We start from the raw sequence: 15305 nt of genomic DNA, 5'->3' as shown, positions 1-15305 counted from the left end.
CATTTCCTTACTGTCATACATGTACATAATTGCACTTATGGGGCTGTTACATTTACCTCCCCATTTTTGGAGGCCAGGCTGGGGCTGGGGCTGGGGCCCAGGAGGCCAGGCTGGGGCCCAGGAGGCCAGGCTGGGGCCCAGGAGGCCAAGCTGGGGCCCAGGAGGCCAAGCTGGGGCCCAAGAGGCCGGGCTGGGGCTGGGGCCCAGGAGGCCAGGCTGGGGCCCAGGAGGCCGGGCTGGGGCTGGGGCCCAGGAGGCCGGGCTGGGGCTGGGGCCCAGGAGGCCGGGCTGGGGCCCAGGAGGCCGGGCTGGGGCCCAGGAGGCCGGGCGGCAGGAAGCGCTGCTCGACCCTTACCACAACACCAAAGAAAGTTCAGGTGTCCCGGGCAAGGTGTTGACCTCGCGGGAAGGTGAACACCACTTTGTCTATACGCTGCATAATGTGGGGGGGGGGGCAGGGATGTACACACAATGATCAAGAACACTATTGTGTGCTGGGTGTGTATTTACACTTTGTGTTTACTATGTGTGCCTGCAAATCGAGCTATTAGCTCTTGGACCCCGCCTTTCTAACCAATTTATTTTTCCTCTATTATGTTTACCTCATATATTTCTCTCTAAGACACACACACACACACACACAGGGGCTTGTGGCTGAGTGGACAGCGCTTAGTACTCGTAATCCTATGGTCCGCGTTCGATCCCGGCACCGGCAGAACCAAATAGGCAGTTTCTCCATGATGCTCCTGTTACCTAGCAGTAAATAGATACCTGGGAGTAAGACAGCTCCTACTGGCTGCTTCCTGTGTGTGTGTGTGTGTGTGTGTGTGTGTGTGTGTGTGTGTGTGTGCGTGCGTGCGTGCGTGAGTGCGCGCGCTTGTCTCGTTTTCATTACGTTTGATTATTACGTTTTCATCACTGTAGACGTCAAGAAGGACCCGCAGGACACGTTATACAGCAGATTTACCAACGACGCGGTTCTCACATTCCCACAGTGCCCGGCCGACCTCAGAGTAGTGTGTCTGATGACTGGCCAGACACCTCCATATTTATCTAGATATTTGTGCGAAGGTCTGAAAGCATATTACGGTTCCAATAACAGTCTCCTTGTAAACTGGCAAGTGAACTTGTGTCTGAACACAATATTCTCAAGTTATACATTTATTTTATTATAAATCGTTGGTTTAAAATATAAAGTCTATACTTAACTTATTTTCTTTGAAACTGAAGAATTTAGTTTTCTGTAAATGAAATCTTTTTGGGGGGTATTCAAATGCTTTTTGAATTACATACTTAACATGTATGAGAATAATACGAAATATTAACATAACATAATATAACCTAAACTAACAATGGATAGGGAGTACATAATAGCACTCCGTAGTTAGTGTTTCCAAGTGATTACCTCCAGGGTTCCTCCTCCCTCAGGACAGGTTACAAAATCAACACACAAACGAGATTCAAAACAATACAAAACAGCACAAAAACACAAGAGTGAAGCCCAGCGAAGCCACACCCATGAAGCACGAAGCTCTGTGGAGGGGGGGGGGATAATGGTAGAGGTGAAGCACGCCGGAGTCAACAGACGCCGCTGGCCACAGGTGAAGGACGCCCACAGAGGGAAGACGCCCACACCGTAAACAGCACGCAGACACACACGCACACACACACACACACACACACACACACACACACACACACACACACAGGAAACACAATGGCGTTATGAATTAAGTAGAGAAATAGGGGGATAAACAGCCCAGAGACAACGGACAATCATTCAGGTACATTGGTGATCTTGGGAGACTTTTATGGTTAGAGGAGTGGTGGATACACTCAAGAATTGTGGAAGACAGAGTGGAGAACCTGGAAGGTAAAATTACAGAGGTAGGGGGCACCACAGTGGGGGAGAAGGGGAGGGAGAGGGGCAGGACACCAAATGGGGAAATAAAAGTTTAAACAGAAGGTAGAAAACAGAGGAGATAAGACCGGGGGAGGGGAGGGGGGGGGGGAGGGTAGGCAGGTAAGAGGCCCGTTATATGTCCGACCAACAAGGTGGACCAGCTAGCAGTACCCTTTACTGGCTCACTGTCTGCCCCCTCCCTTTACTGGCTCACAGCCTGCCCCCCCCCCTTTACTGGCTCACAGCCTGCCCCCCCCCCTTTACTGGCTCACAGCCTGCCCCCCCCCCTTTACTGGCTCACTGTCTGCCCCCTCCCTTTACTGGCTCACAGCCTGCCCCCCCCCCTTTACTGGCTCACTGTCTGCCCCCTCCCTTTACTGGCTCACAGCCTGCCCCCCCCCCTTTACTGGCTCACTGTCTGCCCCCTCCCTTTACTGGCTCCCTGTCTGCCCCCTCCCTTTACTGGCTCACTGTCTGCCCCCTCCCTTTACTGGCTCACAGCCTGCCCCCCCCCTTTACTGGCTCACTGTCTGCCCCCTCCCTTTACTGGCTCACAGCCTGCCCCCCCCCTTTACTGGCTCACTGTCTGCCCCCTCCCTTTACTGGCTCACAGCCTGCCCCCCCCCCTTTACTGGCTCACTGTCTGCCCCCTCCCTTTACTGGCTCACTGTCTGCCCCCTCCCTTTACTGGCTCACAGCCTGCCCCCCCCCTTTACTGGCTCACTGTCTGCCCCCCCCCTTTAATGGCTCACTGTCTGCCCCCTCCCTTTACTGGCTCACAGCCTGCCCCCCCCTTTACTGGCTCACTGTCTGCCCCCCCCTCTTTACTGGCTCACTGTCTGCCCCCTCCCTTTACTGGCTCACAGCCTGCCCCCCCCCCCTTTACTGGCTCACTGTCTGCCCCCCCTCTTTACTGGCTCACTGTCTGCCCCCCCCCTTTACTGGCTCACTGTCTGCCCCCCCCCCTCTTTACTGGCTCACTGTCTGCCCCCCCCCCTTTACTGGCTCACTGTCTGCCCCCCCCCCTTTACTGGCTCACTGTCTGCCCCACCCTTTACTGGCTCACTGTCTGCCCCCCCCCCCTTTACTGGCTCACTGTCTGCCCCCCCCTTTACTGGCTCACTGTCTGCCCCCCCCTCTTTACTGGCTCACTGTCTGCCCCCTCCCTTTACTGGCTCACTGTCTGCCCCCCCCCCTTTACTGGCTCACTGCCTGCCCCCCTTTACTGGTTCACTGCCTGCTCCCCCCCCTTTACTGGCTCACTGTCTGCCCCCCCCCTTTACTGGCTCACTGCCTGCTCCCCCCCCCTTTACTGGCTCACTGTCTGCCCCCCCCTTTACTGGCTCACTGTCTGCCCCCCCCCTTTACTGGCTCACTGTCTGCCCCCCCCTCTTTACTGGCTCACTGCCTGCCCTTCTTTACTGGCTCACTGCCTGCCCTCCCTTTACTGGCTCACTGCCTGCCCTCCCTTTACTGGCTCACAGCCTGCCCCCCCTTTACTGGCTCACTGTCTGCCCCCCCCCTTTACTGGCTCACAGCCTGCCCCTCCTTTACTGGCTCACAACCTGCCCCCCCTTTACTGCCGCTTCTCGTGTTCTCTGACCCTCACCTCACCATCACCCCCCCCTCCCCCTCTCTCCCATTAATAAGAAAGTAATCTGCTGTTACCATGGAGGAGCCACGGGGCGAGAGGGGGGGGGGGAAGGTCAGGCCAAGGGGCAAGTGAGGTGATGGGCGGACGTACCAGCTGACCTGATGTGGGTCACTTGGTTAACAAGGTGGACCAGGCGAGCAGCAGGTGGTACCCTCTCCTAGGCGAGTGGTCCAGGCTAGTGGTCCAGGGTAGTGGACCAGGCTGGTGGACCAGGCTGGTGGACCAGGCTAGTGGACCAGGCTAGTGGACCAGGCTAGTGGTCTAGGCTAGTGGTCCAGGTGAGTGGACCAGGCTAGTGGTCCAGGGGAGTGGTCTCGTCAGCTAGGCGATACACTCAAACACGCCACACCCAACACATCCCTTTTACACTACGTAGCTCCTTGCTATGTCTTGTACTTGAATGCTACACGTCTTGTAGTTTAAGGCTACACGTCTTGTAGTTTAAGGCTACACGTCTTGTAGTTTAAGGCTACACGTCTTGTAGTTTAAGACTACACGTCTTGTAGTTTAAGACTACACGTCTTGTAGTTTAAGACTACACGTCTTGTAGTTTAAGACTACACGTCTTGTAGTTTAAGACTACACGTCTTGTAGTTTAAGACTACACGTCTTGTAGTTTAAGACTACACGTCTTGTAGTTTAAGACTACGTGTTGCGGAGAAAGAGGAGGGAGTGGATACCAAGAGGGGGAGAGAGAGAGAAGAGTAGCGGGCCCTTGTAACCCGTCCTCGACTCTAGTCCATTCCATCCAGTGGTCGACCCCCACAGAAGCATTCATAAATTTTAACATGCTGTTCATTCAAAACAGTAATTTTCTCAAATATAAATTAATATTATAATATATTAGTAATTGTTCATTCAGTATATATCGTTCATTAGTATATTGTTCAACCTATTGGCATAGGTTAGGTTCAGTTCACGATTATTTGTTGTACGTGGGTGAAGCATTTACAGCGAACAAAATTCGTCAATGAAGCACTTGTTCCGGAAGTGTTCGAACGTCAACAGTCGCGAGTCGTGTGTAAACCGTTTTTCATTCATAAACAGGGGGTTTGGCGGCTGGATTAACGAACTTCGATCTTTGTTATCGAGGACGGGCTGGGGCCTCAAGTGCCTCTCACCAGACCTAACCCCAAGACATCGGCAAGTTATAAAGAACTGAACAGTAATAGTCCAGCGGGAATGGAGGTAAACAACATTAAACAATCATCACCACATGCACTTCTTAACTATATACACTTATTACAACACATAACACCGTAGGGGTCACTCTCACACACGACACTACGAAAGAACTTCTGCGATCTTCTAGCCAGATGAGTCCACTTCTATTGCCCGAAACGCTGTGCGTACTAGTGGCTTTAGGTATTGTATGTACTACCTCTATCTATAAATCAATCAGAACGTAACTCTGCATCTATGTATGTACTTTTCCTAAATAAAATATTATTATTATTATTGTACAACACTCTAGGTTCCTTCCCTGAGAATTTCTACTAAGGTGCTCACACAGGCAAGTCCACCTTTCTCAGCCATTCACGGACCAGTCTTCCACAGTGTCAAAAAACCGATTCAAATCTCCAGCAACATGCTGGCTGGCTTCCTCTAAAGGCTTCACCTCTATCAAGTCTTAACTTAAGAGGGCAGACTGACGCTAATTCCATCCAGTAAGACAAGAGGAAGAGCAGGTGCGCCATAGGCACAATCAGAGAACACTGTATAAACATCAGAGGTCCGCGGTTGTTCAACGTCCTCCCAGCAAGCATAAGAAATATTGCCGGAACAACCGTGGACATTTTCAAGAGGAAACTAGATTTATTCCTCCAAGGAGTGCCGGACCAACCGGGCTGTGGTGGGTATGTGGGCCTGCGGGCCGCTCCAAGCAACAGCCTGGTGGACCAAACTCTCACAAGTCGAGCCTGGCCTCGGGCCGGGCTTGGGGAGTAGAAGAACTCCCAGAACCCCATCAACCAGGTATCAACCAGGTAACTGGACCACCCCGGGATACGTCGCTCCAATCACCAATAACTGGGTTGTTACACCAGACAACTCACTCGCACCACTCACTAGGCTCTACTTGTGCCCATCAAAACAAGTCTTGTGTTCAGCACTGCTCTTGTTGGTCACTCTTGGTGAACTGCCTCTTGGCCACCAAGATACTCTCCACATCACTTCTGAAGAATAAAATTTGTATAGTAAGAATGAAACTACACAGGTGTCAGTAAGATCACAGCCTTCCACTGGGAAACATCAAATGGGGTCGGGTGCGCTCAACAGATGGCGTTGACATTGATCCAATGCCACTTCCTCTTCATTGGACTTGTTTTGCACTTTACTACCATATCCATCACTCCAACACGTTGTAATATTTTTGTCCAGGTTTGGAACATGATGTTCCAGTACTGTTCATGAGTATTATGAGATCTCTTTAAACTCCTTACGACACTAGAAAAAAGGGAGAGGAGGGATATGATAGGAACGTATCGAATACTCAGGGAAATTGACAGAGTGGAAATAGACGAAATGGTCTCACGGAATAGTAACTGTAACACTTTGAATGCCTTGAGACGATCTCGGTGGTTTAAATTTTTCTGAAATTCTCAGTGGGAGTAAAGGCTTTGCTCTCGGCTGCTTTGAAAGGTGAGGCGAGGACGGAACAATATTCCACACCGTGCCAGTGCTGTGAAGAGTGCCATCACTGGCGTGGCATTCCTTGTTCTCAGTGTTTCTCTTTATCCACTCTATCGTTTCCCTGGCTCTTGCTATTTGCTTTAAGTCTCCTGATATTATTATAATGTAACTGCCGTTGTCGAGGACAGGAAGGCTGTACCTAAGGTTATCCAGGTCCTCCTAAGATCAACTACTGATCTTCCCCAACAAGTGTTATATAACACTTGTAAAACTGCTGATATCTGCCGTGTAAAAACTTTACAAGAATGTATTCCTTCTCTTTATTCAGGTAAACTTACTATCTGTTGAATTCTTACAATTTCTGCTGTTCCGTTCAACATGTAATTGCCACTTTTTTTTGTACTTGTGTTAAATTCACGCTTTTGATCTCAATTAGTTTTAAGTCTTTGTTTTAAGTGTTTTTTTTCACATTACGGCCGAAGCGGCGTGCGTACTAGTGACTTAAGGCATAGTATATACTTGCTCTGTCTAGAAATCAACATTCTGCTTGTAACCCATTTTGCATACATGTACTTTTTCCTTAAATAGAGATTATCATTAGCAATAATTTCTGTCCCGCCCTGGAACTGATCCCGGGATCCTGGGTTACGACCCGGGGGACGTAGACCATTGTGCTACAAAAGGTCTTTGACTTGGTGGTACCCTCTCCTAATGGGACTGGTCCTGAGAAAGCAGTAGTCCCATTAGGACCCGGGTGAGAGAGATAGGGTCACAGATAGACCTATCTTCTCCCTCTTACGGCAAGATGCCCAAGCCGCATTCTACCCATGAGGTAAACAACAAGCGTCTGGGATGCTCCCGGACGCAGGTTCGAATCCTCGTCACGGCCCTTGTGGATTTGTTTACAAGAGTACCCTCTTCCCTAATAAGTAAACTCCAATGGTTGGGGAATTACTACACTGTAGGTAGGTTCCCCTTACCCTAGGGAAGAGGTCTTCCCATACCTTCCCCTCCCATCGTCTCCCCAAGCACTAAACTACACTTGTCAGGTGTGGGCAGGTACCCCTGAGGGGGCCCAGGTGTGGGCAGGTACCCCTGGGGGCCCAGGTGTGGGCAGGTACCCCTGAGGGGGCCCAGGTGTGGGCAGGTACCCCTGGGGGCCCAGGTGTGGGCAGGTACCCCTGAGGGGCCAAGTGTGGGCAGGTACCCCTGAGGGGCCAGGTGTGGGCAGGTACCCCTGAGGGGCCAGGTGTGGGCAGGAACCCCTGGGGGGCCAGGTGAAGGTCACCCACCAACAGGGAGGTAGATGCGGGTGCTGATAATAGGGACCATTATTCCCTCTGATGTGACAACCCCCTTCCCCCCTAGTACAGTCCTCCCATACAGTACCCGGGGACACTACAACAGGACCTACTCTCATGCAATGCCTAGTTTCTGTACTCGGTAGAGGAGTGCAAGAGACGGACGAAGGAGAGGAGATAGGAAGAGGAGATAGGAAGAGGAGATAGGAAGAGGAGATAGGAAGAGGAGATAGGAAGAGGAGATAGGAAGAGGACGCAGGAAGAGGACGCAGGAAGAGGACGCAGGAAGCGTCGAGGAAGCGACCGACACAACAAACTGGGACAGCCTCCTCGACCCGCTACCTGGCGACAACGTAATGACCCCCCCCCTCGGCCTCTCCCCCCCCCCCCCCCCCCCCACTCCTCCCAGCCAGGGCCGCCGGAGGAATGCTGCGTCGACGCCGCCAACAGGATGCCAAAACGAGTTCTGGAAGAGAAGGGCTTCCAGTGGTGGTCTTTGTAATTTCCGGAGGCAGCTTGGTGTCTCCCGCTTTTGCCGGACAAAAAGCAGAGCACCTCGAAGCTACAGGCTACATCCCCCCCCTGCCCCCCCCCCTCCTCCCTCGGTAGAGTGGGGCAGAGGGAGAGGGGGGGGAGCAGGTTGTTGGTATGTGGGGGGGAGGGGGGGGAGCAAATCAGGGCACTGGAGCAACAATAACAATAAAAGCTACTTCCGACAACAAGTGCCAAAAATGGACAACGGAAGGCGAGGAAAAGTTTACAAAACTGTGACGTGAAACTGTGAAAACTGACATGAAACTGTGAAAACTGTGACGTGAAACTGTGAAAACTGTGACGTGAAAAACTCGTGTGAGGTGAGTGGAGGGCCGTCTCACACCGGCCAACACTGCCCTCACTCGGCCACCACGGCAGTCTCTGACAACAGGGACACTCTTAACAACAGCGTCTTATGGCTCTAATGGTAGGCAAGAGCACCAGGAGCAAGAGCAACAGGAGCCACGTGAACAGGAGCCACGTGAACAGGAGCAAGAGCAACAGGAGCCACGTGAACAGGAGCAAGAGCAACAGGAGCCACGTGAACAGGAGCAAGAGCAACAGGAGCCACGTGAACAGGAGCAAGAGCAACAGGAGCAAGAGCAACAGGAGCCACGTGAACAGGAGCAAGAGCAACAGGAGCCACGTGAACAGGAGCAAGAGCAACAGGAGCCACGTGAACAGGAGCAAGAGCAACAGGAGCCACGTGAACAGGAGCAAGAGCAACAGGAGCAAGAGCAACAGGAGCCACGTGAACAGGAGCAAGAGCGACAGTGTCAGGGGGAAAGTTGCAACAGTATCAACAACAGTGACATAATGAGCTCTTGACCACATACCTGGGGTTTACCTGCACTGGGTTCTGGGAGTTCTTCTACTCAAGCCTGGGCGGTAGAGCGACGGTGTCTTTATCATGCAGGTCGGCGTTCAATCCCCGACCATCCCCAAGTGCTTGGGCACCATTACCCCCCCCCCCACTCCCTACCGTTTCCATCCCAAATCCTTATCCTCATCCCTTCCAAGTGCTATATAGTCGTCATGGCTTAGTGCTTTCTCTTGATAATCACTTTACCTTGTAAAGTTAAGCCAGGCTTGGTTAAGCCAGGCGGGGCCAGGCTTGGTCAGGTGACAGCCAGGGGTCAGATTCACGAAGCAGTTACGCAAGCACTTACGAACCTGTACATCTTTTCTCAATCTTTGGCGGCTTTGTTTCCAATTATTAAACAGTTAATGAGCTCCGAAGCACCAGGAGGCTGTTTATAACAATAACAACAGTTGATTGGGAAGTTTTCATGCTTGTAAACTGTTTAATAAATGTAACCAAAGCCGTCAAAGATTGAGGAAAGATGTACACGTTCGTAAGTACTTGCGTAACTGCTTCGTGAATCTGGCCCCTGGTCACTATCAGCTACACTACCCACTGAGGATGAGGCATCACCGCAGGTGTAACTGCCCCCCGCCACCCCCCGTGCCTACACTCACCATCACTCACCATACAAGGTACACTTCAGTCAATAGTGTAAGACAGGACAATTCACAAGTCAAGCCTGGCCTCGGGCCGGGTTTGGGGAGTAGAAGAACTCCCAGAACCCCATCAACCAGGTATCAACCAGGACGTGTCCCCGGGCCAGCTGTCGTCACTGGTGTCCTGTCCGCCACCAGCAACATCAGGAGACACCGTCCTCGTGACAGTGGACATGGGACACACCGTCTCACTAATTTATATTCTTGCCAGGCATTAAAAGCGGGGCCCAAATGTGCATCAAATGACAAGTCTCGCTCGCCCAAACCTCCTCTCAAACCCCCATCCCTGACCCAACCCCCAAGGGACCCCTCACCCACCCCAGGGACCCCTCACCCACCCCAAGGGATCCCTCACCCACCCCAGGGACCCCTCACCCACCCCAGGGACCCCTCACCCACCCCAAGGGATCCCTCACCCACCCCAGGGACCCCTCACCCACCCCAGGGATCCCTTACCCACCCCAAGGGATCCCTCACCCACCCCAGGGACCCCTCACCCACCCCAGGGACCCCTCACCCACCCCAGGGACCCCTCACCCACCCCAGGGATCAGGGATGACGGAGGAGGACACAGGACCGTGACTGTGCCAACACGGGGCCCACCACCACAAACATCCGCAAATGTCACCTCGGCGATAAAACAATTGTCTTCCAGGAATGGTGAGCGGGAAGTGTTGCTTCAGCCTTGGTGAGGCTGCACCTCCCAAGTGCTCACCTCATCTTTCTCGCATCTCTCCTTATCTCGGCCCAGTGATCACACTGCGGCGCTGCGTGTCCCCGGGGGGCAGGGGCGGCGCTGCGTGCCCCGGGGGGCAGGGGCGGCGCTGCGTGCCCCGGGGGGCAGGGGCGGCGCTGCGTGCCCCGGGGGGCAGGGGCGGCGCTGCGTGCCCCGGGTGCAAGGGCGGCGCTCCCTGCCATCCACATGGTGGCGTGCAGGGCGTCACGACCCCCCACACCGGAAGGTATGTGCTACCCCTCCCAGTACCAGACAGGTGACTACCAGCAGGTGTAGAGTGTGTCGTCCCCGGGGCAGCGAGGATGAGGGAGCAGTGAGGGTGGTGGAGAGATGAGAGTGGTGAGGGAGCAGTGAGGGTGGTGGAGAGATGAGAGTGGTGAGGGAGCCACCAGCAGGCTCCCACAGCACCCCGTGCTTGGGCCTCTCTTCTTCCTGAGCGTGTAAATGCTCCCACACGGGCTGCACTCCTTCCTACTGACGTTTGCTGATGATATATCAGCAATTTATATGAGGAGGATAAATAGGATGGACGACAAAAACAAAAAAATCACGGCGATCTGCACAAACTAAAATAAATGGCCAGTAGAGTTTAACTGAATGTTGTGTAAATAATGAAACTGTAAACAGAACACAAGGTACCACATGAGAGGAAAACCTACTAGAATCAGACAGAGAAAAAGATAACAGAGCTGATATCTCGCTAAATCTGTCATCGAAGGCCTCATCGACCAGGTATCTTCAGCTACATATACAAAGTTAGCCAATACAACATGTCTCTAAAGATCCGCATTAACATTTAGAACCTGATATAACGTGTATGGCAGACCAAGTTGTATAACACGCGGCGCCACCGTGGAGTCCTTAGCTCCCTCAACACGACACAAAACTAGAGCAAGTTCAAAAGTATGCCGCCAGACTAACCCCAGAGCTCAGATGTATGTTATAAGGAAACAGTTAAAGAATTAAAACTCATGTCCTTGGAAGAGAAACAAGGGGAGACACACTCACCATGTACAGAAGACATTATTTGCGTAAGCGGTGCTCAGACAAAGTCACAGAAAATATATATTTTGTTCCGTTCAGCATCAGAGTTGTGAACAAATGGAAGAGCGCAGTAGCGAAGGCAGATTCCACATACAGCCTCCAGGTTGAGAACCTGTACATCAGTCGCTTTGTGGTTCAACAGCTTGACGCAAGAGCTGAACGTCAGCCCCTCACAGCCACAACTATAACTAGGCTCAGGGAAACCCCCCTGCCCTCACCCACCCCACGCTCTTCATGATGGGCGCCAGGCCCCGCCTCCTGGGAGAAGACGCCAGGCCCCGCCTCCCAGGGAGAGGACGCCAGGCCCCGCCCCCTGGGAGAGGACGCCAGGCCCCGCCCCCCTGGGAGAGGACGCCAGGCCCCGCCCCCTGGGAGAGGACGCCAGGCCCCGCCCCCCTGGGAGAGGACGCCAGGCCCCGCCCCCCTGGGAGAGGACGCCAGGCCCCGCCCCCTGGGAGAAGACGCCAGGCCCCGCCCCCCAGGGAGAGGACGCCAGGCCCCGCCCCCTGGGAGAGGACGCCAGGCCCCGCCCCCCTGGGAGAGGACGCCAGGCCCCGCTCCCCTGGGAGAGGACGCCAGGCCCCGCCCCCCTGGGAGAGGACGCCAGGCCCCGCCCCCCTGGGAGAGGACGCCAGGCCCCGCCCCCCTGGGAGAGGACGCCAGGCCCCGCCCCCCTGGGAGAGGACGCCAGGCCCCGCCCCCCTGGGAGAGGACGCCAGGCCCCGCCCCCCTGGGAGAGGACGCCAGGCCCCGCCCCCCTGGGAGAGGACGCCAGGCCCCGCCCCCCTGGGAGAGGACGCCAGGCCCCGCCCCCCTGGGAGAGGACGCCAGGCCCCGCCCCCCTGGGAGAGGACGCCAGGCCCCGCCCCCCTGGGAGAGGACGCCAGGCCCCGCCCCCCTGGGAGAGGACGCCAGGCCCCGCCCCCCTGGGAGAGGACGCCAGGCCCCGCCCCCCTGGGAGAGGACGCCAGGCCCCGCCCCCCTGGGAGAGGACGCCAGGCCCCGCCCCCCTGGGAGAGGACGCCAGGCCCCGCCCCCCTGGGAGAGGACGCCAGGCCCCGCCCCCCTGGGAGAGGACGCCAGGCCCCGCCCCCCTGGGAGAGGACGCCAGGCCCCGCCCCCCTGGGAGAGGACGCCAGGCCCCGCCCCCCTGGGAGAGGACGCCAGGCCCCGCCCCCTGAGAGAGGACGCCAGGCCCCGCCCCCTGAGAGAGGACGCCAGGCCCCGCCCCCTGGGAGAGGACGCCAGGCCCCGCCCCCTGGGAGAGGACGCCAGGCCACGCCCCCTGGGAGAGGACGCCAGGCCCCGCCCCCTGGGAGAGGACGCCAGGCCCCGCCCCCTGGGAGAGGATGCCAGGCCCCGCCCCCTGAGAGAGGACGCCAGGCCCGGCCCCCTGGGAGAGGACGCCAGGCCCCGCCCCTGGGAGAGGACGCCAGGCCCCGCCCCTGGGAGAGGACGCCAGAACTTATGTGTACCATAAGTACACAGCCTATCAACCAATCAACCAGGTAACCTGGAGACCAATGGGACGCCTCGCCTGTGGAGTCTTACTGGGTCATATGCCAGGAGGGATAGGTAAGGGGGGGGGGATGGTGAAAGAATCAAAGGGGGGTGACGAAACGAGGGATGACGTTCACTGACACGACAGGATGACCTAGCCTGAGACTCCACTTTGTTGAGTCCGCTCGCCCGGGACACGGACGGTGTCCGCGCTCGCGCGGGGCATGGGCGGTGCCCGCGCTCACCAGGGACCAGCCCACCGCACTAAGCCGATTATGACGCCACAGCTGAACGGCATTTTTAATTAAGTTGACATAAAATGGACCAAGAACGCGGTCCATTCGACTTGGAGCATACAGTTGTCTTGTAATGCCCCAGAGAGAAGACAGCAGACCCGAGAGACAACTAAGGGATGGCGTGAGACAGCAAGCTCCCTACTCTATGATTAAGGAGGCTAGGTACTCACCTAGTTGTGCTTGCGGGGGTTGAGCTCTGGCTGTTTGGTCCCGTACTTAAGGTGAAGGTGAAGGCGTAGGTGAAGCGTAGAGCGAGGTGAACCCACATTTATACATGTTTCTGCATGTAAGTTTGGTACACCTCTGCTTTTAGTGTATAGCGATTATTCCTGAAGATGTGACATTGCTGTCAAAACGTCGATCAATAAACTGGAAAGATTAAATGATTTAGTGTTTCTTTAGCCTCTAGATGGTAGAAGGTATTTACGTAGAATGGAAAATATCCTTAAGAAAATTAAGACTTTGTAAAAATGATGTTGAGTTTAATTATTATTATATATGGATGGAACCTTTACTTGGGCATCTTTTTTCTCAGGATTCTCAAGCCTCCGTGGCTTGGGAAACCTTTGAGGCTTAGGAAAAATCCTCTGTTTTATGCGAGTACGGCCATTATTGACAGGACGCTTCTGTTAATTACTCCTGAGATCAGTGCATAATGGTGCATATTACTAGAAGACCAAAAATTTTCTGAAAAGTCGGTTTTGAAAATATTTAGCAGTGTAGCTGGCGGGCGGTGTCAATAATCGTCGTAGGGGTCTGAATGTGACCCTGGCACGCTGTTCCCTTTTGCATTATGGCGATCAGAACCAGCCTATGTTCATCCTGGACCCCAGACCCTTCCCTCTGCCAGTTTGGGTGAGGCTGACCCCCAACCGCATGGACTCAAACTTTCAACAGATATATTTTCTCTTCTACTATATGTATAGTAGATATATATATGGCCATGTCAGTAGTTAAGAAACAAGCTTGTCTCTACTAATTATATTTTGCTTAATTTCAGTCCTTGGAAAACTTTATTTTTGCTTTTCCAAGAACCTTCTGGAAGGTTCGTGTGAGGTGTTTAACAGTCGTGTTTCAATGTGACCTTGTCTGTCATACTCTTCTCTGTCGTGTGACCACCAGTCACATGTGGCCAGTAGCGCCCTGGGGCGGTCCGCCGACGACTCGGACAGCGCCCTGGGGCGGTCCGCCGACGACTCGGACAGCGCCCTGGGGCGGTCCGCCGACGACTCGGACAGCGCCCTGGGGCGGTCCGCCGACGACTCGGACAGCGCCCTGGGGCGGTCCGCCGACGACTCGGACAGCGCCCTGGGGCGGTCCGCCGACGACTCGGACTGCGCCCTGGGGCGGTCCGCCGACGACTCGGACAGCGCCCTGGGGCGGTCCGCCGACGACTCGGACAGCGTCCTGGGGCGGTCCGCCGACGACTCGGACAGCGCCCTGGGGCGGTCCGCCGACGACTCGGACAGCGCCCTGGGGCGGTCCGCCGACGACTCGGACAGCGCCCTGGGGCGGTCCGCCGACGACTCGGACAGCGCCCTGGGGCGGTCCGCCGACGACTAGGACAGCGCCCTGGGCCGGTCCGCCGACGACTAGGACAGCGCCCTGGGGCGGTCCGCCGACGACTAGGACAGCGCCCTGGGGCGGTCCGCCGACGACTAGGACAGCGCCCTGGGGCGGTCCGCCGACGACTAGGACAGCGCCCTGGGGCGGTCCGCCGACGACTCGGACAGTGCCCTGGGGCGGTCCGTCGACGACTAGGACAGCGCCCTGGGGCGGTCCGTCGACGACTCGGACAGCGCCCTGGGGCGGTCCGCCGACGACTCGGACAGCGCCCTGGGGCGGTCCGCCGACGACTCGGACAGCGCCCTGGGGCGGTCCGCCGACGACTCGGACAGCGCCCTGGGGCGGTCCGCCGACGACTCGGACAGCGCCCTGGGGCGGTCCGTCGACGACTCGGACAGTGCTCTGGGGTGGTCCGCCGACGACTAGGACAGTGCCCTGGGGCGGTCCGTCGACGACTCGGACAGCGCCCTGGGGCGGTCCGCCGACGACTCGGACAGCGCCCTGGGGCGGTCCGCCGACGACTCGGACAGCGCCCTGGGGCGGTCCGTCGACGACTCGGACAGTGCTCTGGGGTGGTCCGTCGACGACTAGGACAGTGCCCTGGGGCGGTCCGTCGACG

General features: G+C 55.8%; 2 protein-coding genes across 6 annotated transcripts in view; one reads left to right on the top strand and one right to left on the bottom strand.

Moving 5' to 3' along the window:
* Positions 1-15305, bottom strand: part of LOC123760611 (uncharacterized) — a 379154-nt gene that overhangs the window by 105812 nt on the left and 258037 nt on the right. Inside the window, exon 1 of one of the 5 annotated variants that reach the window (XM_069328333.1) lies at positions 11289-11500. The exons of 2 other annotated variants lie outside the window; for them this stretch is intronic. In XM_069328333.1, coding sequence (XP_069184434.1) covers positions 11289-11304 — 16 coding nt within the window. In that variant the 5' untranslated portion in view covers positions 11305-11500. Of the gene's footprint in view, positions 1-11288; positions 11501-15305 lie in introns of those variants that run through there. 2 more of the 5 variants (XM_069328337.1, XM_069328338.1) reach the window with 2 other exon arrangements.
* On the top strand, positions 13395-14683 carry LOC138367261 (protein rtoA-like). Its single transcript, XM_069328674.1, has 2 exons — positions 13395-13406; positions 14243-14683. Exons 1-2 carry the CDS (start codon positions 13395-13397, stop codon positions 14681-14683), a joined length of 453 nt encoding a protein of 150 aa, XP_069184775.1.

This window comes from Procambarus clarkii, chromosome 21 (genome assembly GCF_040958095.1).
Source record: "Procambarus clarkii isolate CNS0578487 chromosome 21, FALCON_Pclarkii_2.0, whole genome shotgun sequence".
In the NCBI taxonomy this organism is placed as follows: Eukaryota; Metazoa; Arthropoda; class Malacostraca; order Decapoda; family Cambaridae; genus Procambarus; species Procambarus clarkii.
Note: the sequence above shows the minus strand (reverse complement) of the source record. Positions and strands in the feature narration are given on the sequence as shown.